The sequence below is a fragment of the Mandrillus leucophaeus genome, unplaced genomic scaffold, assembly GCF_000951045.1.
Source record: "Mandrillus leucophaeus isolate KB7577 unplaced genomic scaffold, Mleu.le_1.0 Scaffold202, whole genome shotgun sequence".
NCBI classification, from domain to species: domain Eukaryota; kingdom Metazoa; phylum Chordata; class Mammalia; order Primates; family Cercopithecidae; genus Mandrillus; species Mandrillus leucophaeus.
Genome location: NW_012102055.1, coordinates 2,010,197 through 2,035,214, shown reverse-complemented (window position 1 = coordinate 2,035,214; position 25,018 = coordinate 2,010,197). Strand labels below are relative to the sequence as shown.

General features: G+C 41.7%; 1 protein-coding gene across 3 annotated transcripts in view; it reads right to left on the bottom strand.

Moving 5' to 3' along the window:
• PCSK2 (proprotein convertase subtilisin/kexin type 2) overlaps positions 1-24,556 on the bottom strand; it is a 255,053-nt gene extending 230,497 nt beyond the window's left edge. For 2 of the 3 annotated variants that reach the window (XM_011979466.1, XM_011979468.1), the window contains exon 1: positions 23,156-23,709. In XM_011979466.1, the coding sequence (XP_011834856.1) occupies positions 23,156-23,332 (177 nt within the window). In that variant the 5' untranslated portion in view covers positions 23,333-23,709. Of the gene's footprint in view, positions 1-23,155; positions 23,710-24,282 lie in introns of those variants that run through there. The other variant, XM_011979467.1, reaches the window with a different exon arrangement.
• Between the last annotated feature and the right edge of the window lie 462 nt (positions 24,557-25,018).

Genomic DNA, 25,018 nt, shown 5'->3' with positions numbered 1-25,018 from the left:
TATGTTTTGAGTCAGAGTCTCGCTCTGTAGCCCAGGCTGGAGTGCAGTGGCGCGATCTCTGCTCATGCAAACTCCACCTCCCAGGTTCACACCATTCTCCTGCCTCAGCCTCCTGAGTAGCTGGGACTGCAGGCGCCCGCCACCACACCCAGCTAATTTTTTACATTTTTAGTAGAGACGGGGTTTCACCGTGTTAGCCAGAATAGTCTTGATCTCCTGACCTCGTGATCCGCCTGCTTCAGCCTCCCAAAGTGCTGGGATTACAGGTGTGAGCCACTGCGCCCGGCCCAGTACTCTTCAAAGTCATCATGTTCATAAACTACTAATAAGAGCTGCAGGACTTTTCCAAATTAGAGGAAACTAATGAGACATAACTATTAAATACAATCATATTTTGGATTGGAACCTGGATCAGTAAAAAGGACACTAGCCGGACAACTGGAAAATTTTGAATAAGTCCTGTAGATTAGCTAATAGTATTATATCAATGTTTATTTCCTGGCTTTGGTAATTTTGCTATGGTTACCTAAGATGTTAACTTTGGGGAAGCTGAATAAAAGGTATATGGAAACTCTGCTTTTTTAAAAGTAATGTTTTTTATTGTGATAAAATATATGTAACATCAAATTTTCAATTGTAATGATTTTTAAGTGAATAGTTCAGTGATATTAAGTATACTCACACTGTGCAACTATCACTACTATCCATTACCAGAACTTTTTAATCAACTCAAAATGAAATTCTGTACCTACTACACAATAACTTTCCAGTCCCCACTCCCCAGCCCCGGCATCCACCTTTCTAGTTTCTGTCTTTATGAATTTGATTTCTTGAACTAGGTTATTTAAGTGGAATCACACGGTATTTGACCGTTTGTGCCTGGCTTATTTTACTTAAGCACAGTGTCTTCAAGGTTTATCATGTTGTGGCATGTATCAGAATTTCCTTCCTTTTTAAGGTTGAATATTCCACCTTGTATAACACATTTTGTTTATCCATTCATCTATTGATGGACGCTTGAGTTGCTTCCACATTTTGGCTATTGTGAATAATGCTGCCATGAACATAGGTGTACCTGTGTGCTACTTATGCAACATTTCTAACATCTAAATTTATTTCCAAGATGCAAGTTAAAAATTCTCAGCAAACTATTGCAAGAACAGAAAACCAAACACCGCATGTTCTCACTCACAGGTGGGAACTGAACAATGAGATCACTTGGACTCGGGAAGGGGAACATCATACACTGGGGCCTATCATGGGGAGGGGGGAGGGGGGAGGGATTGCATTGGGGGTTATACGTGATGTAAATGACGAGTTGATGGGTGCTGATGAGCTGATGGGTGCAGCACACCAACATGGCACAAGTATACATATATAACAAACCTGCACGTTATGCACATGTACCCTAGAACTTAAAGTATAATAAAAAAAAAAGTAAAAGCATTTTAAAATTTAAATTTGAATGACCTCAGAAGGGTCATGTATTTCCTAGTTTCAAATCAGAACCCACCTACCCCTCCACTTCCTATGGTCACACACTAAGCTCCCTTTCCATGGTTGTGTTACCTTAGGCAACTGAGTTGCGTACCTGGCTTGGTCTAGCTGCCTCATTTTTTTTAGAGAAGACACTGAGGCTCGGAGGGGCCAGGGACTGACCAGATGAATGGGAGCTCTCTGCAGAAATCCCAGCTCTCCTCAGTGTAAGTCTAGCATCCTTCCTACCACGCTGCTTGTGTTGCGGTCCTACTTTACATCCCAGCCCCTTTGTAACCATGACTAGGAATTCATGAGATTTTGGGCTGGAATTCCTGATGGAGATGAGTGGGACTCAAGAACAGCCAGGCTGGTGGCTGACATCCTCACTGCTGTGATCTTGGGACCCATGATTCTGGATTCTTTGGGAGGAGGATCTCTCTTGGCTATGAAAGAAAATGGAGCTAATTGGTCTCATAAAGCTAAAATTTGAACCTCTGATGAGCTTACTCTTATGCAATAAACAGGTAAATTGACTGATCATGAACCTAACAAAAGACTAACCTGTAGGCATTGGTTATTTTTCTGGGCCTTTTTTGTCTCTTGCTTTTGGAGTGCAGACCCGAGATCCACTGTCTTCTGAGCATCTGAGAAGCAGCTGCTTAAGAGCTTTGTGCAAGCATAAGCTCCACCGCAGGGAGAGAAAGACAGATGCTATGTGACTTACAGTAGTATAAGGTACTCGCTGCCCACACAGACCTCAAGGATGTAAGGCTGGTCAATGCATTCCTGAGATCCTTAAGTAGACTGCAAATCTTGCAAATAGCAAAGACATATTGTTAGGCTAGATTGGTTGATTCCCCATTGATTGGTAGATTCCCAAACACTCACCCGAGTGTCCTAGTAAGAAGTCTCTCATACTGCGGACATTTAGTGTTTTCAAATGTTTTCTTCATTGAAACACACACACACATATGTAAACACAGAAACACACACACACACACACACATCCTTCTTTTATATCATCACCTTGTTCTCTTAAGGCAAAATATGCATGGTTCCAGAAGGAAGGAGAAAAAGAAGTGAAAGAAGAACTCGCAGCAAATTGTCAGCTTGAAGATTCAGGCTGGGTGACAGTAAAATAATGTTGCTAAGTCAGACTTACAGAGTTTTTAGAAATTCTTATTATGGCCACAAAAATGTATGGGTCTCAGTAACACTTCTCATTGTTTTCTTTCTTTTCCTCTTACTTCCTTTTCCCACTGAAAACTATGGCTCCAAGCTACGGCACCTCTCTGAACCCACACACTCCCTTTTCCCAGCAGTAGGGAACTCCAGGGAACTGGCAACCAATTGTGAACAGATAAAAAGAAGTGTTAAATTCTCATGGAGTCTATTTCCTGCTTCTTTTAAACACCAGAGTTCTCTTCCCTTAGGGAATCTGTAGATGCTCCAGAGGGTCTGTGACCTTGGCATGGCCTCCATTCCAAATTTTGTGCATCTGTGCATTCGCTTGTTCTCAGGGGAGTCTACTGCTTATTACAGATTCTCAAACAGATTCAGAACCCTCAGAACAGTTAAGACTTCCCGGATCAGACTCTTCGCTTTACCTTTGGCTGCTTTCTTTGTGTTTGTTCACTGTGCTGGTTTTCATGGTCCTTGTTCAGGCTTAGTCGGGATCTAGTTTGGTAGAACACTGGACATCATTTGCTATATAAGATTTTTATAATTTTATTTGTAAGAGGGACCGCTGTCAAGAGGTTTAAGAAATAGAAACTGGCAGATGAAACAATCACCAAGGATTGAAAACTGGCTCAGCTGATAATTGCTTGTCCATTTCATTTGGGGACCTGAATTTTGCCAACAGGGATAAGCTCTGCATTTTACTGACTTTCTCAGAGACCATTCTTTATTTCCTTCAATTGCATGCAATCTCTTATGGGCAGAACATGATGCCCAGCAGTAGGGATGGGAGAGAAAGGGAAGCTCATTTGAATTTAGGTCTGGGGTAGGATACTGGAGGATGAGAGACCATGTGGAGAAGAACTGATGTGCTCTTTTTCCCATTTTTCACTCTTCCTAATGTTTCTTTCTCCTTCCAAGTTAAGTAGGAAGTGGGTTTTGCGCATTACTGATATCTGCCAGGAGACGACTATTGATTTCCCTGGATTGTGTGCAAGGTAAACAGATCTCAGTGAGAATTCTGAAGGTTCCTAATAGGCCCTGAGTTTCAACTTCAGAGCAAACAGAGAGAGAAGAACAACTTCTAGAGTGATTTTATTTCTTAATTATCAACAACAAAAGAGTGACTGTGTCTAATCTAAAATAAAAATTAAGTATCTATTTCCATCACTAAAGAGAAACCACTTTTTTTTTTTTTTTCCCAAGCAGAATTATTTATCATCAGTGAAACCACAACTGCTATCCCAGGCAAGGATGGGATAGTTTGATTGACAGCCTAGGACCACTAGGGGACAGACCACACTCTTCAGGTCCACTTTGGACCACGTCCCCCATGGAAAGGGTTGGACCCAACCAACTTCCACAGCACAGAGTAGAGGGACCATTCATTCAGGCATTTTCTCGAGGATATCCTGCATTTTCTATTCCACTGTTAAACCAGGAACACGGAACCTCTCTTGGTTCACACGTTTACATTCTCCTTTTTAAGTTTGTGACTTACATTCTCCTTTTAAATTTTGTGACTACTATCAAAGGCTGATTGTGGGTAATTAATTTCTCTGATCATCTGCCTTGTCATGTTCTCATTGTCAACCCTCCAACTGAATATCCCCAGTCAATCCTAGCAGAGCTGCTCCAACCCACAGCCAAGTGGATTGTACACACTTTATAGTAAGGAAATGCTTCTTACTCATAGGAAGAGCCATCCACAAGGCTGGTTTTGGATACAGTAATAGGGAGTAGAAGAATGTTAAAATTAAAAAGAAAATTGAGGTACTGACATGTTGCCTAAATCTTCATCTTTCAAAATTATCTTGGTATGCTAGAAAGAATGATCTGTCAGAACACAGTCCTTGGAATGACTGGATTGCAAGCTCTATGGGGACAACACCTGTTTTGCTCACGTACTAAGTTCAGAGTATCATGTCACAGATACCTGTTGAGTAAATTTAAAAAATCAGGAAGTTCTAGATTCTGGAAAGAGTTATTAAGTAGTTGTGTTATTCAATGTGGATGACTAAGGTTATGGGGTTCTTTAAGGATTGGTAAGACATTTAATATATTGGGGGTCAAGCAGGCCATCTAACTAAGCGAATCAGGTAAAAGACAGTAGAAAGTGGTGAGGATTGTGGTAAACTAGAGGGTACATGCTCCTCCACAAGTCAAACAGATTGAAAGCATTGTGCTGGCCAAACTCAATTTGTGATCCAATGAGTGATGCACATTGCACTTGTTAGCTCTGAGCGGTCTAGGACTCTATTAAGCACAAGAAAGAAGGCACATCATAAGAGACATGGAATGAAAAGAAACTCATGAGATTGAACAAGAGGTAAAAATACTCTCAGGCATTCTAACAAAAGAAAAAACCCTATCGATTACAGACAAGGCTGGCAGTCTCTGTTACTTTGGTCTGTAGTCAGGTCCAAGCTCTTTGGAGCAGCCATAGAAGACAAGAGAAGAAGTTAACTACTCCCAAACACCAGCTTTGGGGTCAGAGTTATTTCTAAATAAAAGAGAAAAAGAAGAGAAAAGTAGATGTCTAAGCTAGAAAACTGCATGCTAGTATCTTCACAAGCAAGATATCCCTTTAAAAACTGGAATAACCCACAAGAATGTTGCATTTGGCAAGGTCAGTATAAAACATAATCTGTTAGTGAAATTTTATTGGTATCCTATTAAATTCCACATAGATAACAAGGCTAGAGGAAAGGAATTTGTGTTTGATATCTATCTGCTTGAAAAGGTAATTTCCATTTTGTCAAATTAAAGCAGATGCACTTCATAGAATCTCAGCATATTTACACTGGAGATGACCTCCACGAGTATCTAGCACTATGTCTCACTTTCCAGACACTCTGAGGGTGAGAATGTCGTCATCTGAGCTTCTCTTAGGGAGGAAACTGTCTCTATTTGGGATAATTCTGTGATGGTTGATGGGTACCTGAGGTCATGGGTGCCTAGACAGCAAGGAGATCTGATCTGCTCTGTCTGGGAAGAATCTGCTTGCACCCATGAGAGGAGGAGATGCTAAAGAAACCAAGGGGCAGATAAAAGAAAGTGGGGATGATCTGGCAAGAAGTGTGAGGCTGGGCAGGAAGAGGCTGCTGCCCATGCCCAGTGGTGAGGGGATGAAAGGACTCCTCAAAGCACCTGCTTACTTTAAAGTTCTTTGTGTTTGCAACATAAATCCCCTCCTGGCACCTGTGACATCTTCAGGAAAATACATTCTAATCACAGATGCCTTGGGTGAGTGGTAAGGGTTTTGGTGAGGGGAAATCAAGGGACCTGGCTAAATTTCACACTTGAGTCACCATTGTGAAGAATGATTGTTTGGGTAAGAAGGAGACATAATTTATTAACTGGAAAGTTTTGGTGGAAGTAGAAAACTGTATCCAGAAGTAAAATGAAAATCTAGCTCCATTCCCAGAATTTATAGGAATATTGGGAAGGGTTAGGACTTCTACAGGGCACATTATGGGGATTTGAGTGGATCTTATCTACATCCCAAGGATCCAGGTATTTCTAATTGACCTCTGGGTTATATAGATGAGAAAAGTGAGGTTCAAAAAGTTGAATGATGTGGATATGGTCACGCTGCTATATAGTGGCAGAGCTGGGACAGAAACTCACTGTCTTTGACAAAGTTTAACTCAGCTCAATTTCATAGAGGGAGAGACCTCAATGTTAGTTTTGCATCAATGTACACATTTTTTCTTTTAGCAGTAAGTTTTTACTTTTGAAATAATTTCAGACTTAAAGAAAAGTTGTAAGAATAGTGAAAATAACTCACAGCCATGTCACCCAGAGTCCCCAATTGTTAACATTTTACTGCATTAAAATAATTATTTTTCTACATATACATATTACTTTGGTGAATCATTTGAGAGTAAGTTGTAGATGGTGTATGTGTTTTCTAAGAACAAGGCAGTATAAGTATCAACATCAGAAAGTTAACTCTGATGGTATCATTTTCTAATTTACAGACATCGTTGATATGTTGCCAACTGTCTTAATAATAGCCTTTACAGTAAAAAAAAAAAAAAAAAATCTGGACCAAAGTTCAATCCAAGATCACATGTTGCATGTGGTTGTCATTTCTTTTTTAATTGGGAAGAGTTTCTTAGTCTATCTGTCTTTGTCTTTTATGGCATTAATGCTTTTGAAGAGTACAGGCCAGTTATTTTGCAGACTGTCTCTCAATTGGGATCATCTGCTTTCTCATCATTAGAGTAAAGTGATGCATCATGGCAGGGGCATTACACACGTCGTGGTGTGTGCTTCTTGATGCACTGTTCACAGTCCTAAATGCAGCTACCTCAACTTCAGAGTAACTGCTCTGGTCTCACCTACCTAATAGTGACTTATAAACTAAGCACAAGACCCAATTGTGGGTACATTCAGTGCTATTTACGCACATGTTTCTGAGCATCCAAGCGTGAGAATGCCAACTAACTAAAAAAATGCAGCTTATTTCAGTGGACTCCAATTGCTATATTTATCCAAACAAGGCCAGGTATGTAATTCCAGCACTTTGGGAGGCTGAGATAGGAGGATCATTTGAGCCTAGGAGTTTGAGACCAGCCTGGGCAACATTGCCAGGCCTCGTCTTTAGAAAAAATAAAATCCTAGCCAGATACGGTGGTGTGTGCCTCTAGTCCTAGCTACTTGGGAGGCTCAGATGAGAGGATCACTAGAACCCAGGACTTTGAGGCTGCTGTGAACTATGATCATACCACTGTATGGGTGACAGAGTGAGACTCTGCCTCTAATACAACAAAAAATTACCCAATCAAGAATCCACTCACTGGAAATGAAATATAGAGGACATGACTTTTATTTATTTATTTTTATTATTACTTTAAAAAACATTTTCAGGGTGGGGCATGGCTGGGCCATAGAGAAAAAAAATGAGCATGAGGAGCTGGACATTTTGAGTAAACCCAATGACTCATAAACTATAAAGGGCTATAATAACCAAAACTACTGAACAAGAACCATTCCATTCCCAGAGGTAGAGTGGCGTATGGATGCACAGAAAATCATATGCTGTCCCATAAGACCCACCAATGAGAAGCAGTGCAAGACAATTTCACACAGAAGGCAAACAAGCCACATTATTTAGATGAATAAAGTAAATATGATTTCACTAGAGAAGTGGACAGCTCGACAGCTCCTTAAACAGATGCTTTTCATGCAGTGGAGGAGCCTAAATTCTTTATGTGTGACTTCAGCTCCTCTCTCAACAGCACAAAGCCTGTGGAGTGAGGACATCATGTCTTTCAGTAACCAGATGTGACAGATGATCTCATTCAGCCTCAACTTATTGGGGTGTGTCACCAGGTTAGCAAGGTCTGAGAATGTCCCTTGCATTTAGAACTAGAGACCAATTGCTAAAACAGTTTCCCACACCCCAACACATAAAATAGGCATTTGCAAGGGCAAAACAGAGACCTCAGATTAGATGAATTCTTATAAACTAGACTATAGAACTATAGAACTATAAGTGTGCTTTCCCTTGGGCATAAACTTGAACAGGCTATCTTTCTGTCTGTAGAATCAACCCCTTTCAATATGCCTCATCTTCATAGGGCTCAACACACACTTGTTAATAAAATAACTCATGGATGAATGTTCTTTTGTAATTAGCTGATTTGTAAGGGGCTGTGTGGAAGGGAAACGGGAGGAGAAAGGGGTAAGTCATTGACCTACCACTCAGTACACTTGGCTATAAGTCAGCCCTGCCTACTCCTATGCCATTCCTAAGCATTTGTTCTCCATGGATAATGCTCAATTCTCTTCTGTTATTCCAGGATCCACTCTTCTGCATAACTGGGAGCTCAGTATGAAGCGGTTTGTGTTGTCCATGGTTATTCACTATTCTAGGGCTGAGCTGACAGCCCACAGTGGGATTCAAACTATGAGGTACCCCCTAAGAACTGAACAACTGATTTATATCAAGTCTAGAATGATACCCAGGTAATGAGACAGGTAGTGGTTATCTGACATACAGCCTCACTCACAAACTGTTTCTTTCTAGTTGCAGGCAGCATTTCCATATATCATCCCAGAAAGAAAAAATTAAAAATGAGCATTATTTCTTTGGAATATCAGGGAGTAATGTGCCTATTAGGTGAGCTAGGATCACGTTGAAACACCTCTGTCCTTTCTTTTCTTCTTCGCTTCTAAGTTAGGGGATTTGTTCTGCATTCGTGTATTTATATGTCAGGGGAGGTGCATTTAATTGTTTTGTTCTTAGTTGGACTAAACTTCATGGATAGAACTGTCTGTTCTACCAGCCATTCAATGTGACTACAAGGACAGTAATTAATCAAGCCATTAGTATCACTGATGCCATCATCCAGTGGCAATGGGATCAAAGACACATAACCTGACTTCCTAGTAGCATCATCTATTAAATGATGTGCTACCTGTTGCCAGAATGAGTGATTCCATAGGACAAAGAAACCAGGCAGAGATCAAAGCTTCTCCAAGTCACTATTAGCTCAACTTATTATCCTAGGATATCCTGTATGTGGCCATCCTGCCACACTTCCCAAGTACCTTTCGATGCCTCCTTTCACCTAGCTGCAAAATCCAAATTCCTCAGCATAGTATGGATGACTAGTCATGAACTGGCCCCAGGTCACTTCTTTGGCCTCATCTCCCAGTCTCTTGTCATCTAGACAGAAAAAACTACTTGCAATCCTCCTAAAAACTGTGCCCATTTCATTGCACATCCTGTGCTTTTCTTTATAAACCTCTTGAAATTATAAGCCTCATTGTAAATTCACCTCAATGTATTATTGCCTGCTTTGTGAAGACTTTCCTTTTGCTGACAGTCATGGCCTCACATGCACTATATATTAAATCTATCACAAAAACTTTCTAGACTTGTTTACATGGAGCACTCCCATTCATCTGTAATCGGCATGAAGGGATCCTAGAAAGACATTAGTTTATCCCTTCATTTTATACACAAGAGAAAGCAGATCAAACACTACATTTATGTGCTTAACAACTATTGCAAAAAACATTTGAGCCTTGTTGTTTACTGGCTGTGGTTTAAATAATGCATTGTTGATACGATTGAACCAGCTTTCCAGAGTGGATGAGACAGACAACTAGGTTGCATGATGCTCCTATGAGTAATTAGCCACATATACCAAGTATTCTAGGTCTGGGCTTACAGTCCACAGTGGGATTCAAACTATGATGTACCCTCTAAAGACTGAACAACTGATTTATGTCAAGTCTAGAATGACACCCAGGTAATGAGACAGGTAGAGGATATCAGACATACAGCCTCACTCACAAACTGTTTCTTTCTAGCCTCTGATGAACCTGAATTTTAGGTAACTTTAGGTCCTCTGTGTAGCACATGATATTGATGCACTGCCTGCCTTCCCTTGGTTCACCCTGGAGGTCACCTGTAGAGAGTACCTACAGATGCCAATGTCTTTCAGGCACCACTCTCCTGAGGGTATTCTCTGGCAGTGGAAGCATGCTTGGTCTACTTACAGCAGGCAAAAGTACCAGAGATTTCATGTTCCCCAAGAGCAACCATCAACCAAGAAGAAATGGTAGCTGGAGGTTAAATATCCCAGCTTCCTCACCCTTTGATGGGACAACACAAGTAAGTTGTAACTGTCGGAGGGGCCTGTAGTAGGAAATTGGATCCATGTTTTGTTCGTATCTCCCTGTATCCATTCCCTTGGTTAGTCTCCTCCCACACTGACTCTAAACTTGGCCATGTGGTTTGCTTTGGCCAATGAGACTTAGTAAATGCAACACAAGCACAGACTTAAAAAGTGTTTTCATGGGCCAGGTGCGGTGGCTCATGCCTGTAATCCCAGCACTTTGAGAGGCCGTGGCAGGCAGATCACGAGGTCAGGAGATCGAGACATCCTGGCCAACATGGTGAAATCCTATCTCTACTAAAAATACAAAAATTAGCTGAGTATGGTGGTGTGTGCCTGTACTCCCAGCTACTTGGGAGGCTGAGGCAGGAGAATCACCTGAACCTGGGAGGCAGAGGTTGCAGTGAGCCGGGATCGCGCCATTGCACTCCAGCCTGGCAACAGAGTGAGACTTCGTCTCACAGAAAAAAAAAAAGTGTTTTCACTTTGGGGTTTGATTTCTCATCTATCTATTGGAACCATCTTAGACCAGTAAGATCGAATCCCAGTTGCTTATTTATTCCCAAATCCATGTCTTAGTGTGTTGCATTATATTTGTTTACTGAACTTACTCAGTACATGTTTGTTGAATGACCTTAATAATCTTCTCCTTCTATATGTCCCTGTGGTATGACTGTAGCTCTTGCTAATTTCTTGGTCCATTGGTTTGAAACTCCCATAACTCTTCTTTGGTCATTTCCTCATTTTCCAGTTTACGGCCAGAATGGTTTGTTTCTGGCGTCAGCTGCTGGGTCCAAATTTGGGTTAATGACAAACCTCATTTAAAACACAACTCTCCAGGGATCCCTGTCCCTTCTCCTCTGCCTAAAGTGCTGCTACTGGACTTCAAGAGATCACAAATGGCTTGTTTTCCATCTTTCTTCCCATATTTTAGGTTCTGCAAGGCCTCTCTTGGTCTCCCATTCTTGGCTCACAGTTCCTAGAAACATAGTCGGCTGGAACTGACTAGAATTGACTCTTGGATGTCAACTACCTTCTTGTGTTTGAGCTTCCATAATCACTGAAGAGAATTGGTGGCCACCTGATAAAACTGATATTTTATTCTTCCCACAGAAGTAGAGGAGAAGCTAAAGGCAAAGAGGGATAGGATTTGCTGGATCACCTTATTCTCCTCTGTCACTGGATTGTTAAAGATTAAGTCACAAAATTTTGGCTATTAAGGACAATTAATGAAATCCACTTAACACAGGCACTAAATAGGATGTGCCTATAACCCTTCCTAGCATACTTGGTCTTCCTGATTGCACCATCTCATGAACATCTGTTGGGTGTACATGAGAATCTAATGATTATGCTAAGCCTTTAATTGTTTTTATCATTATTTATTTTGGTATTTATTGAGTGCTTACTAAATATATAGCACTGTTTAGTCAGTAAGGGAGTAGTCAAGGAAGTATAAATTCCTATTCCTTCTTTTACCAAGTGTCAACCCAATGGTTGTTGGTGTGGAATCCTTGAGTCTATGAATAGCTTTGTTTGCAAAATCGGAATTTATAAAAATTCTAGGGGTAAAATGGTGAAAAACAAACAAACAAAAAGCAGACCAGGAGGACCTGAAATGAATCGGTATGGTCAGACCAAATTGGTGTATGTGGTAATCGCTTGGTGTAATCAAGCTTATAGAGTGTCGCCCAATCTAGTTGTCTGTCTCATCCAGTCTGGAAAGCTGGTTCAATGGTATCAACAATGCATTGTGTAAACAACCGCCAATGAGCAACAAGGCTCAAATGCTTTTTGCAATAGTTAAGCATACAAACATAGTGTTTGATATCCTTTCCCTCATGTGTTAGAGGGTTAAACTAATGTCTTTCTAGGATCCCTTCCTGTTCTGAAAGGCTGTAATTTCATAATTATAGCTATCATTTGTAAAAATGTAAATGACTGGAAAAACCAGTTAGAGTAATGCAGACTTGACTGGCTAGGTAGGTCGTCACAATATTTTGGTGGGATGGCAATCTCCAAGTGATCTGACAAGTGCTAAGAAATCAGTAATTCTTAAATATCTTTAAAATCACCAGTGACTGTAACACTACTTTTCTATTTTAACCACTATACCTTTTGAAGGGATGGTCTATATTTGGTAACTCCACTTCATCACACTTGATGCTTCCCTTCACGATTGGGCTTTTTTCCTATAGCAGACATGGTTACTTCCATGCTCAGATCCTCTTGGATAGGCCTTACCATTTTGTGTGTGCCAGCCTCTGCATCTGTTTGCGAGTTTTTTTCTGGATGGCCAAATTCTGCTCTGTCTGAGCATATGCCAGGACAACATGTTAGAGTGTTAGCATCAACCTGGAGTAACTCTCAATCACCAATTAATATGTGAATGCAATGGGTGTATAAATACCCCAGCTTTCTCACCTCCCAGGCAGGATAACTCTGAAGCACATATTCTATACCAGCTCCCAGTTTCCCAGTGGGATTGAGTTCCAGTTACCCACAGTGACAACTTGCTTTATGATGTACCCTTTATTCCTGCCTTCCTTTCCTTATCTCAATTCCCTACTCCTCTACCCATATTTTCTAGAATCACTCTTTGAGTAAACTACTTGCATTTAAGTCCTTATTCCAGGTCCTACTTCTGGGGAGTCAAATTAACACTTGTCTCCTCTTCCGATGTGCTAGGGTGACTCCTCCTATTTCAATAATGATTTCGTCTCTAAAACCAGTGGCTATGGTTGCTTCATTCTTTCCTTCTTAACTCTTTCCTCCTTTGCTTTCACAGGCCTATGTGCTCTTGATTCTTTTTCCGTATCTCCAACAGTCCAAGTTCTGACTCTTCTCCTGGTTCCTTTTTCTCCTTTCATGTCCAAAATTCTCCAACATTTTGTCCTAGGACTTGGCTTTTTTTCCCTCTCAATAGTCTTCTTTGACAATCCTATTTCTTGCCATGGCATGAATGAGGTGTATGTGGACAAATCCTTGTGCATGTTACTTTTAGTGTTTTGATCACCTTCATCTCCTTTTTACTTTGATAACTCACTTCCATGAACTTCATCATTATCTGGAAGTGCTCAGTTTTGGAGCCTTGAGCTTCAATATCCCACTCATCAACCATAGCTCTCTCCCTTTTAGCTCTCTCACTATTTTTCCATTTTACCTATTCTTCTATTTCATTGACACTCTATTCTTTGGAAGATTCCATTTCTCTCACCTCTCAACCTTAATCTGAATGTTGCTTAAGACAATGACTCTGCTGGTGCCACCATAAATCCATTCTTTCCCACTTGGCTCTGCAGTACTGCCAGAAATCATGATCTGTCCTTTGTCCACTCCCTCTCTCATGCCTACTAGCAGCATCTGAACTTCCATCTCCTTGAAGTCCCCATCCTGACACCTCTTCCCTCCCTCTGAACACTGACCTTGCCTCTTAATCCTCTGAAATAATTGTGACTCTTAAGTGGATATTATCACCACATTCTCCTCTGTGACCTACAAACAGGACTTCCCCTGCCAATTTTTTCCCCTTTAATCTGAAATTGAGACAGCTCCTTTTTCATGCTTGGACTAATTTCTTCACTTTTCAGTAAAAGCAAGTTACTCAAAAGATGAATAAAAATAAATTTGTAATTGAAGTTCTGATAAAAGGACTTGTGGTAAAATTAGAATTTTAAGAAAAAACTAATATAAGCAATACTATAAATTATGGTTATTAGTAAAAGGTTAATATTTATATGTAACGTGATGCAAAAATAATGATATACCTAACAAACATTGGAGTGTGGAAGTAGGGAAGTTGAGAGAAAGTGTCAGGATACTAATTTCCCCATTTTACAAAGCACTGAGTCCATAACTCACGAAAGTTGAAATATGGAATTAAATAAGTAAACATGTAATTAAATATATGTAATCTAACGTGTGTATAAAATATGTAACTACAAACTCCTAAATATTAGACACAATAACTTCTTATTAATTTTAGGGAGGTATATTAGGAAATAACATCTCCTTTGTGTGACATATTTATCTGAAGTTTAACGATTTCCATAGTTCTCTTTTGATTTTCTCTTCTGTTAAATTTTATAATAATTAAATTGAAGGATTTAAAACTTAAAATAGCACATATGATGAGATCCCAGCTCTATAAAACAATTTGTTTATCTCTTTTCTGTCTATACATATTCATACAGAAGTGTCTGCAATAGAGTTTATCTAATGCTGGTAATGGTTGTTTCTGAATAATGAGATTTGAGATAATTAAAAAAGACCTTCTTGCATTTTTTTATTACTTGGTGTTTTTCAAAATAATGATGATATATGATTCTGACAAAAATATCAAAGTTATTACATTTTTCATATTATTGGGGTTCTTAACTTATCTCGTTATTTAATTTGATTATGTCCACTCATGGTATTCATGAATACTGCAATGTGTAAAAATATCGTCTTCACATTGAGATGTTTACCATCTCGCAAATGAAAGGATTCACTTTTTTGTTTGTGTGTGTACTTGTTTAAACCTTAAGAGGAAAGATATTCAATTGTCTACTACATCTAATACCAACATTGATTAAGTCATTAATTCAACAAATATTTCCTGTAGACGTAGTTTTGCCAGTCTAAACCTGGCTAAACCTGGCCAGTTTAGCCAGACACTGTGTTTACACAGAAAGCAAGGCTGACAATCTCTTTGCCTTCTACTTAAAACTTTAGAAGAGTGAAACCCAAATACTCCAGGTCAAAGCTTTTTTCTCTAATGACTTACAACACTTTGCAAATGTTTTAAACCTAAATCATTACCTTTATGTTTTTGATGCTTCCAACAGTGATTCAGTATATTGTTCACTTTTCTTTGGACTCTTTTGCCTTTGATACAAAATGAGCATGAAGTGACTCTATTTAGGAAAAACTAGCAGAACAATTGGATATTTATGGAAGCTAATGTCAAATTTAAAGTTGTAAACAAAGAGCGACCCCAGGAACCTACAGTTTCTTGTCAATTTTCTAATGGAGAAACTTCCAATACCCTGTAACAGTCTCAAGTCTACTTTACTCTATGTCAGGAAATTAAAAGTGTGTCATTGTTCTACTTTCAATGTAAGAACTTGTTTTATTCACTTATTTTTATCTGACAATCTCAGCACATCACAACAATTTCCAAAAAGTTATGGTCAAATTAGCTTCAGAGACAAAAAATTGTCAAGGCAGTTACATTCTTTTCATATGTGTCTCACATAGAAGCCATCTATTAATATACAACTATACATTTCAGACTGAAGTGTTGACTCAGATGCAATTTCTTGACTCCTTAATCACTTGTGGACTTTAGCTAAAATAAATACACCTTAACAAGGGAAGTCAAACAATAATGTCAGTTTTTGGGCTGTCCCGTGATTATTTGTATCTCAAATAATAATTCACAAATTCAGCACAGTTTCTTTTTGAAACATTGGATCTGAACTCAATGAAAAATGGAACCACTGCTCTAGTTAGGAGAAAAAGTTTGAACTTCAGATTTCATGTTTTATTCTTAAAGCCAGACCTCTTTGAGCAGTTAGTTTGAGTTGAATATAAAATTGCTGTGAACTTAACTATGGCATCACTCTCTGATGTGCTATAGCATTATTATCTATAGCTAGTAAGACCTTCTGAAATAGAAATTGATTTCTAGATATTCATTCAATTGAGAAAAAAAGGTATATTTCCCCTCTTTCCCTTCTTTTGTATTTTGATCAGGTTGTAACTGCAGACTTTACTTTCTTTGTTCAAAGAGCTCATCTGTTCTACTACTGGTAATATCTAAGTTGGGGAATTTTAGAGAAACAAAGAAGCATACCAGTTGCCCACTTGCTGGTTGCCACTTAATTCTATTGCCTAACTGAATGGCTGTCTATAGAGCAATGGATTCTACAGGAATAGATTCTTAAAAAATAGTTTTTCCAGCACCTTCGAGCTGAGATTATGGACAAATCACTACCTTGTGGTCCAACTGCAGTCATAGTCAAGGAGCACATATTAAACAACTGTTATGAGTAGGGCACATTGGTTGCCAGCAGGAGGAACAGTGTGTAGAATGGGTTCTATTTCTTGTTGGAGAAGACAAATCACCAATATTTGAAAAGTTGGTTGACAATGTATGGTGAAAATATGTTTCCTCTCACAAAACTTTGGAACAATTTTTGTTGTGATTTGGCTCGATTTGGCTTCAAGGTTTAGAGATCCACTCTAGCAACGTAAGCAAAGGGATATTTATTGACAGCATATTAGTTTGGGCAATACTCCCACATCTCAGTGCCCTAATGTAACAGCAGTTTATTTCTCACTCACATAAGGTCTTCTAATTCACGGACCAGGGACCTAAGCTCCTTTCATCTTGTGACTCTGCTTTGGCATTTGGTGTTGAAATTTACTGTTCTCAATTACATCAAGCCCCAGAAGACAGCAGAACACAGACAAACAATCCATAAAGAATTCTTATGCGTCAGGCATGGAAGAAGTACACATGACTTCTGCTTGCATTACACAGGCTAGAATTGTCACATGATCACGCTTATCCACAAGGCAGGCTGGGCAATGTGGTTTTGCTGCAGCCCATGAAGAAAGGGCAATGAATTTGGTGCTTAGCTCTTCAGGCTGTTACAGGTGTCTTTTGCTGGAAACTGGGGCAGGAAAGCTATTAGAAACTTGGATAAAATGCCTGAGTTTCCCACGGCCTGAATGGGCTTTCTCATGGTAACTGTATTGTATTCTCCTCTCTAGAGCAACTAGCCAGTCAAATTTCCTGAGGAATCCAGTATAATTGGCTGAGATAATTACCATAGTCTATGATGAATTAAATTTACTGAATTTGGGCCAGGTCATCTCATGACTAGCCCATGGATGGATTGCTGCTGGGCTGGGTTTCTATTTCTCACTCAATCAGTTGTCACTCCCTGAAAAGTACACCCCACAGCTACTTTTTTGAGGAAAAGAGTGTCACTAGGGCACAACCTGCTTATTGTTACTACTGCAGTACAGCTATTTTATCCTATGCACTCAGTGCTGTGCCCAGAACTTTACATGCACTAATGATATTATTTATTTTTCACAACCACCATATTTTATTAACCATTTTCAGAAGACAATGAGCCTCTGAGAGATTTAGCAACCTAGCCAAGTTTCCAGCACTATCTGACTCCAAATCTTGTCATCTTTACCTTTCAACATTATTGTTCCTGATTTTCTTCAGCCACAAGAGGGGTATTGGGAACAGTGAGTGTTCTGATGGCTACGACTGGTATCAGGGAAAGGAAATGATTACATGTCATCAAAGTTCCAAATGGACAGAGAATACTGTGGTCTAGGTCAACCAGAGAGGTCTTAAGGGATGAGCTCAGATTCGATCTAAGGCACAACATGAATGGCAGCCATGTCTGGGGAAGCAACGTTACAGGTTGCTATTTTCCCTTAGCTACTGTGGTAAATCTTTTTATAAGAGAACTGTCTCTTAAAGTCTTCTTAGATTGAAATCTTTTAGGAAATGCTTAGGATCAACTCTATATGCTGTTTTTATTTTTTTCCTCCAAATATTGTCAATTTTGATGTAAAGAACTATGGGACAGGGGATGTGGAAACACAACAAGAGAATTCTTCCTTTGACTTACAACTGGCTGCAAGACGAAGTAGAAGTGAAAGCATATAATCTGGATTCAACATTGTTGTGACATTAAGATACCATTAAATGGGTGGTATCAAATATTCAAAATACATATATCTGACCAAAAATTTCTATCCACGATAGGTAAAGAAATCCTACAAATAAAAAGTGAAAATGGACAACCCAAAAGAAAAACTTTTCAGGGCAAAGCATCTGAAACAAATATGTTTAAAAGAGGATATCCAAATCATCAATAAGCACATGAAGAGGTGTTTAACTTTAGTTGATAATCAGGGAAATTCAAATTAAAGTCACAATGAGACACTACCAGAATGGCTAAAAGAAAACAGATGTAAAATATCAAGTGTTGGTGAGAATGTGGAGCAGCTGGAACTCTCACATACTGCTGGTGGGAATGTAAATTGGTACAACTACTTAGGAAAACCATGTGGCTGCTTGTGTGTAGCTGGTGGAATTCTGAGATGGCCCCCAAGATTTCTGCTCCCTGTTGTACATGCCCTATGTAATCATCTTCCTTTTGAGTGTGTACAGCATAGGTGGGACTGTGAAGATGATAGATTTCACTTCTGTGATTAGATTACACAAAGGTGAAGAGATTTATTAAATGTTATTAAAGTCCTAAATCAATTGACTCTGAGTTCATAAGAAGAATCAAAAGGAAAATAATCCTAGTGGGCTTGAATGAATCAGGCTAACCTTGCAAGGAGAGTGGGCTCTTCCTGAAGGCAGATATTTGAAGGGCGTGGTGTGAGAGGGCTATGGAGAGGTCTCCTGGGGCTGAGAGTGGTCCTGGCCCAGCAGCCAGCAAGAAAATAAAGACTTCAGGTCTAAAACCACAGGAAACTCAATTCCTCTAAAAGTGTGAATATGCTCAGAAGACAGTTGTTTCTTGGTCATGCCTCTAGATGGGACACAGCAGGCTATACCTTGATTTCAGCCCATGAAGACTTGAGCAGAGGACCCAACTAAAATGTGCCAGACTCCTTACCCATGAAAACTGTGAAATAACAAACTTGTGTGGTTTTAGGCCACTAAGTTTTTTAGTGATACACAGCCATAGGAAAGTGATGGTCTTGTAAAGCTGTGTGTATGCATATCCTTTTACTCAAAAATTCCATTTCTAGGAATTCCCAGTAGAAGGGCATATATGTGTTTGCCAAAATACATGGACTTTAATATCCACAAAAGCCATATTTATAATAGCTAAAACTGGAAAACAAAGCAAATGAGTGAGAAAGGAACTTAGGTATACTGGTAATATTTTGTTTCTTGATTTGGGTGCTGGTTACACATGTGTGCTCAGTTTGTGAAAATTCCCTAAGCTGTGTTCTTTCCTAAATTAAACTTCAATAAAAGTGAAGTGACCAGAAACTTATTAATTTTTTTACTACCTGGCAGCATAATGATTATTAGGTTGTTTTAAAATTAAAAAGATTCTCGCACGTTATAAAAATGGTCACATGATTTTACTTGTGTAATCATTTCAGCATCTGTCCGCTGTGGATAAAACATAAAACACACCATAAGACAATGAAACCCCTAGGATAATATCAGGTTCTTTTTAAACCCTAACTCTAACTTGATTTTTGGTTAATCTTCAACAGATTGCTTCAATGAATAATTTCTGTTGCAAATGAATTAAAATTAGTAGCATATTGAGAATTTTAAGGCAGCCTTTGGAATAATGCCTTTGTCATTACTGTAAGCTCTTTCACTCTCCTAGACATAAGTGTCTTCTCTGATGGACATAGGTCTTTGGGCCAGGGCCAGGTCACGATAAAATAGAAAGCTTTAATCCCCATAACCCTTTCAGAGGTAAAGTTATAGGTGTTATTTCATTTTAGAGAGGAAACATAAATGTTTGTTCATGGTCTTATAAGAATCAATCAAATAACTGACAAATAATTAAATATTCATACACAGGCCACCATGCTAGATATGGAGACTATATAAAGATATAGCACATCATTTCTCCTGTTGGAATATTTATAGTCTACCTGAAGATGTAAATACACGTACCCATTAGTTAATGACATATGTTCATGTGTTAATAGCAAATGAACGATAAATATTAAAAAAGTAAAAAGAAAAGGAAAAATATCAGAACTCTAAAATTGTGTCTCAAGGGAAGAGTTCTTGGCAGTCAGGGAAGGCTTCCTGGAGGGAGCATGATATAGAAAAGCAATTATTTTTCAGTCAAGCAAATTTGGTTTTAATTCTGAGTTCTTTTACTTCTCAGATATAAGCAGGGACTTAACTTCTCAAAGCCTTAAGGTTTTCATCTGAGAATTACAGCTGATGCCAGTAGTTTCTTTCATAGATTTGTGAGGTTAGAATGAGATAATTTAATAAAAAAGCAGGTTCTTCTAGTCTCCATTGCTGACCCTTCATATGGATGAATGAATAATCACTGAGAATCTTTTGTGTCTGACACTGAGCCTCAGAGTAGGGAGCAGTAGGGAGTTGGGAGGCATGCTAAGTGTCAGAGCAAGGAAGGAGAAGGACATATGGGCCTCTAAGATGCACAATAACAAATGTCGGCAAAAGTACATAACAGTATGATGAAAGCAAGATAGGAAATTGTCTGTGAAACCTGGAGTAATAAATACAGCCAAGGAAGTTTCCTTCAAGGCTGGCAACACAGTAATGTGCTGGTTACAGGGAGGAAATGAGAAATATAGGAGGTATTACCCCTGAATAGTTACCTTTTCAGTAGAAATACAACACCTACACCCATATTTACTTACATCATGAAATAATGAAGCAAGTGATGGCAGTTATTAGCTTATGTTGTGCAGTTTTCACCTATCAGTCACATAAAAATTTGGAGGAGGGAAAGCTCTCTGTGGTCTGTAGCATCAGGAAAGATTTGAATTTGGGTCTTGAAGAATGGGCAACACATGGATCCAAAAGGAGGTTTATTCTAGGCATATGTTGCACCATGCAGTCCCTGTTACTTAAATGTGTAACAGAGAAAAAAAAAATCACTGGATTTTGTTGAGGGGTGCTACCTGAGAAGTTATGGAGAGGTAAGGAGAGAGGTCAGTCTCTCAGATGGGAACTGCAGGTTTCAGGTTGTGATGCAAAATCAGTGGGCTCCTCTCCAAGAAAGAATGAAGGACCAAGAGGCCTAGTTATCTGATCTCTCATCCTAAGGGCACATTTTCAAAGGGGCAGCAAAGAGAAGAGAAAGCCACTGACAGCAATGGTTTTCAGAAACCTGTGGCTCCCTCCCACTCCCCTGCACCCATGAAAAGGTGTAGGGGAGAGGGAGGGAGCCACAGGTTTCTGTAGCAAGATCACACTCAAGAATTAAAACCCCTTTTCACCTTATCTGAATGCCCCACATCCCCTGAAATCACCTAGCTTGCTTGGGTGGGTACGAAGGAGTAAAGAGCATGGGTTCACTTCTGAAAGATCTGGATTGAAGCCCTTGCCTGTTTTTATCTCACACCCCTGTCTGAACCAGTTTCCTCAACGGGGCCACAGGCTCAATAATAATAGTAGCCTCCTCAAGAGATGTTGAGATTAAGTAAAAATGTATGTAAGGACTCCGGCACATAAGGTTCCGTATAACTAATAATAATCACTATTATATTTTATAATGGCCTTTGGGTCCTGGGTCTTGCCAAGTTTGGGGTAGGGGAGGGGGGTGTGAAGAAGGAAGGTCGGCTTCTTTATTGTGTTGGTGTCTCTCAAAACAGCCGGCAGGCCCTGGGCCAAAACCACAGCGGGGTGCTCCCTCCGCCGGCGCCTTCTTTCCCCTGCTCCACCCACGCTTCCCGGAGCAACAAGTTCCTTTCCGCAAGACCCGCCCGCGCGCCACCGGCGGACCCGGAGACTCTTCCCAGACCTCTGTCAAACTCGTCGCCAGACCCACTTGGGGTAGAAATCCCGGTGCTGCCTACGCCCTTAGGAGGAGGGAGAGCCCCCCACACCTGAAGGAGCTCTGGCGGTGGCTGGGAGAGAGGCGGGAGGCTTGGGAAGTCAAGACAGAAGAGACTAATAAGAGCTTCGTTCTGCGCGGTCCTTCAAGGCAAAACTAATAACCAAAAGCACCCACCGCTCATCTCACGCCCCGCTCTTCCTGGGATCAGGAGCGAGATGGAGCCTGAAATCTCACTGACCTCCACCCAGCCCTCTGATAGCCACATCTCTGTCCTCTGGGTTCCCCTAGCCCCAGCTTCTCTCTGCACCCACACTCCACCCCAGCCTGCGCCAGGTCCACTAAGGACACTGGAGATCCCTGATACATCTTTTGCAGGAGACACACGCAGGTCAGCCACAGCCCCCATCCAGCGCGCTTCTCTCCTCTGTCCTCCCAGGATGGGTACCCTCGAGTCTCCAAAGGAGACCCAAGGTGTCCAAAGCTGAGAGGCTCACCTATATGCCCAAACTGTCAAACTCTGACAACTTCTTGGAATGGGGATCCCCACGCTCTAGTGGGAAAGCCAGGCTGGCCGCCCACGCATCAGGAGAGGCCATCTCGACTTCTCAGTAGGGAATCCCCCTCAAAATCCACCTCTCCAGCTCCTGTAACCAGGAGTTGAGAACTAGGGAGCCAACCAGAAGTGCGCTCCAGGGTTGGGCGGTCGTGGGTGGAGGTGAGGGCGCAGAAGTCCCCCCCCCCGATTTTGGAGACCAGTTTATGTTTCCAAATCTCCGAGAGTCAGGAAGCCGTTGTTCTCGGAGAGGTGCAGGGACCGAAGTCACTGGGAGGGAAGTCCTCCGGCGCGGGGTGGGAGAAGCACCTAGGTGAATTGCAATATCCAAGCTTCCAGACCCGTCTGTAGGAAACTATTCTTTCTCCAGGGGATGGGGGTGGGGGAGACGTCCCTGGCCAAGCAGCCAACGCCGGGATCAGCTATTCAGGGCTTCATCCCTCCATCCCCAGACAACCTCGAGAACTTGGTACCTCGGACAGCATCCCGGGAGCATGGTATCCTTTGAAAGGTGTTATCCTATTTTCGCCATCAAGTCATAGAGCAATAAATTATTTTGATGACCTTACTAGTACAGATGAAGGACATTTTAATTACATAACCGGTGAAAGATCACCGGAGGCAATATCGTGTTAAAGAGCCCATGGCAGAATATCTGCATCGCATGAGAAAGAGAGAAAACTTGCAAATCTGCAATGAGATTGCGCAGGGCTGCCCCCCGTTTTGAAACAACATGCGAAATGCATGGGAGAGCTTACCTTTCGGACTCCAAAGCCGTGTTCTGCTGCAACTTGGCGAGCTTCGTCCTCTCCCCCTTTATGCAACTCCACAAGAAAATGATTCGTGAAGACCGGTCGCTCAGCAGATGCAAAAACCATGACACAGAAGAGGAACCCGGCGGCCGCCTTCCACTGGGAGACACAACCACCCTTCATCCTTCTTTGGGAGTGAAAAGTGGTGCTAGGAGGCGCGCAGGCTGGCGGAGCAGGGGACTCGGAGGAAGGGTGCAAAAAAAAAAAATATATATATATATAGTTTTAAAAAAATCTTTGTAGAGAAAGAGACTGAATAGGGTCTTGGAAAGCAGCGAATCAGTGTGTGTTCTCCAGCATCTGGCTAGAGGGGAAGCCGTGCAGTCAGGCGGCCCGGCGCGCGGGCAGGGGTGCGAATGTGGGGAGCTGTGTGTACCGGAGAGAAAGAGCGAGTGTAGGTCTGTGCTTGATGCTAAATCTGCATTTTCAGCTCCTCCTCAGCTCCAATTCCCCAGGGGCTGGAGGAGAGCACCAGCTCGGGTGACGTGAGTCCGCCAGCGGCCAATGAGGGCGGGGGAAGCGGCGGGCCCCGCCCTGGGCCGCCCCGGGCCCGCCCCCGCCCTCCCCAGGCCCGGCCCGGCCCGGCCCGGCCGCCTCCGCCTTCTGGGGGCGCAGCGCCGCGAGCCCGCGCCCCCGCCCCTTTCAGCACTGGAGAGCTCCCCCATCTCAGCCTGGCCCGCCGCGCGCCCAGGAAAATCCCCCCAGCTGTAATCAGGCCAGCGGCGGCGGAGTGATGTCATTGTTTGTGGGAATCTGTAGGCTCTGGGAAGGGAATTACGGTGTGTGCCGCTCTCGGAGGCCCCGAAGGGAGCTGGGGCGCCGGCCTCTGTACCTCTTCCTGCTTGTTTCCCGCTGCAAAACACCTCTCTCTCTCTCTCTCTTTCTCTTTCTCTCTCTCTCTCTCTCTCTCTCTCTCTCATACACACACACACACACTCTCTCTCTCTCTCTCAAGGCATACTTGCCTCCCCTTATCCCAATAACAAAGCAAATATTAACCCTCCTCCCACCACTTTGGGAAAATCCCCGGGGAGGTTTGCTCTCCTTGGCACCAGGAGGGTTGGGGAAAGCACCTTCTAGGGGTGATCCATGGGGTGCGAGAGTGCAAGGAGGAGCCCTTGTTTTTTTGTAGGCTCCAGGCAGGTCCGGAGCGAAGCGGCTGGGAAGCTTAGCCGGAGACCGGGCTCGCCCCACCCGCGATGGTGACTGGAGGAGGCTCCTCTAGGAGTCCTGGCTGCACCTCCAAGATCTGCCTTCAGGAGAGACGCGGCCGGGGTGGACACGCCGGGAGGTGCATTCACAGACTTGGGGACGTTCCACTGCACAAGGACAGCGAGAGTGAGAGTTGGGGAAGGCATAGCCACGATCCCAGGCGCCGGGCCAAGTCGCCCGCTGAGCGTCTTCTGCTGGAGGCGACGTGGGGCGGGGGCAACTAAGTTATCCAGTTAAGAAACGTGCACTCGCTCTGGACTCTGCTAACTGCTGACGACGGACTCCGCTTCTTGCCTCAGAGGAGGAAGCACGTACCTTCTGTATGTAACAAAATGAGGACGGCTGCTTTAAAGCAACTTAAATATTGTTGTGTTAAAGAATATTTACACTGATCTCATTGTATCATTTAGCTTCAGAGCTCAAAATCCTGCTTTACTTGGATAAGAGGTAAGAGATCTTTTCTTAGGGGCTTAAGTGCGTGCAATCCAGAGAGGAAGGAAGAGACCATTTATACCATCGACACGTTACGCACACATTCTCATGTATACACAGATTCCTCTCTTTTTATTTTAGCATGAAGTCCAAATCTACGCAAGT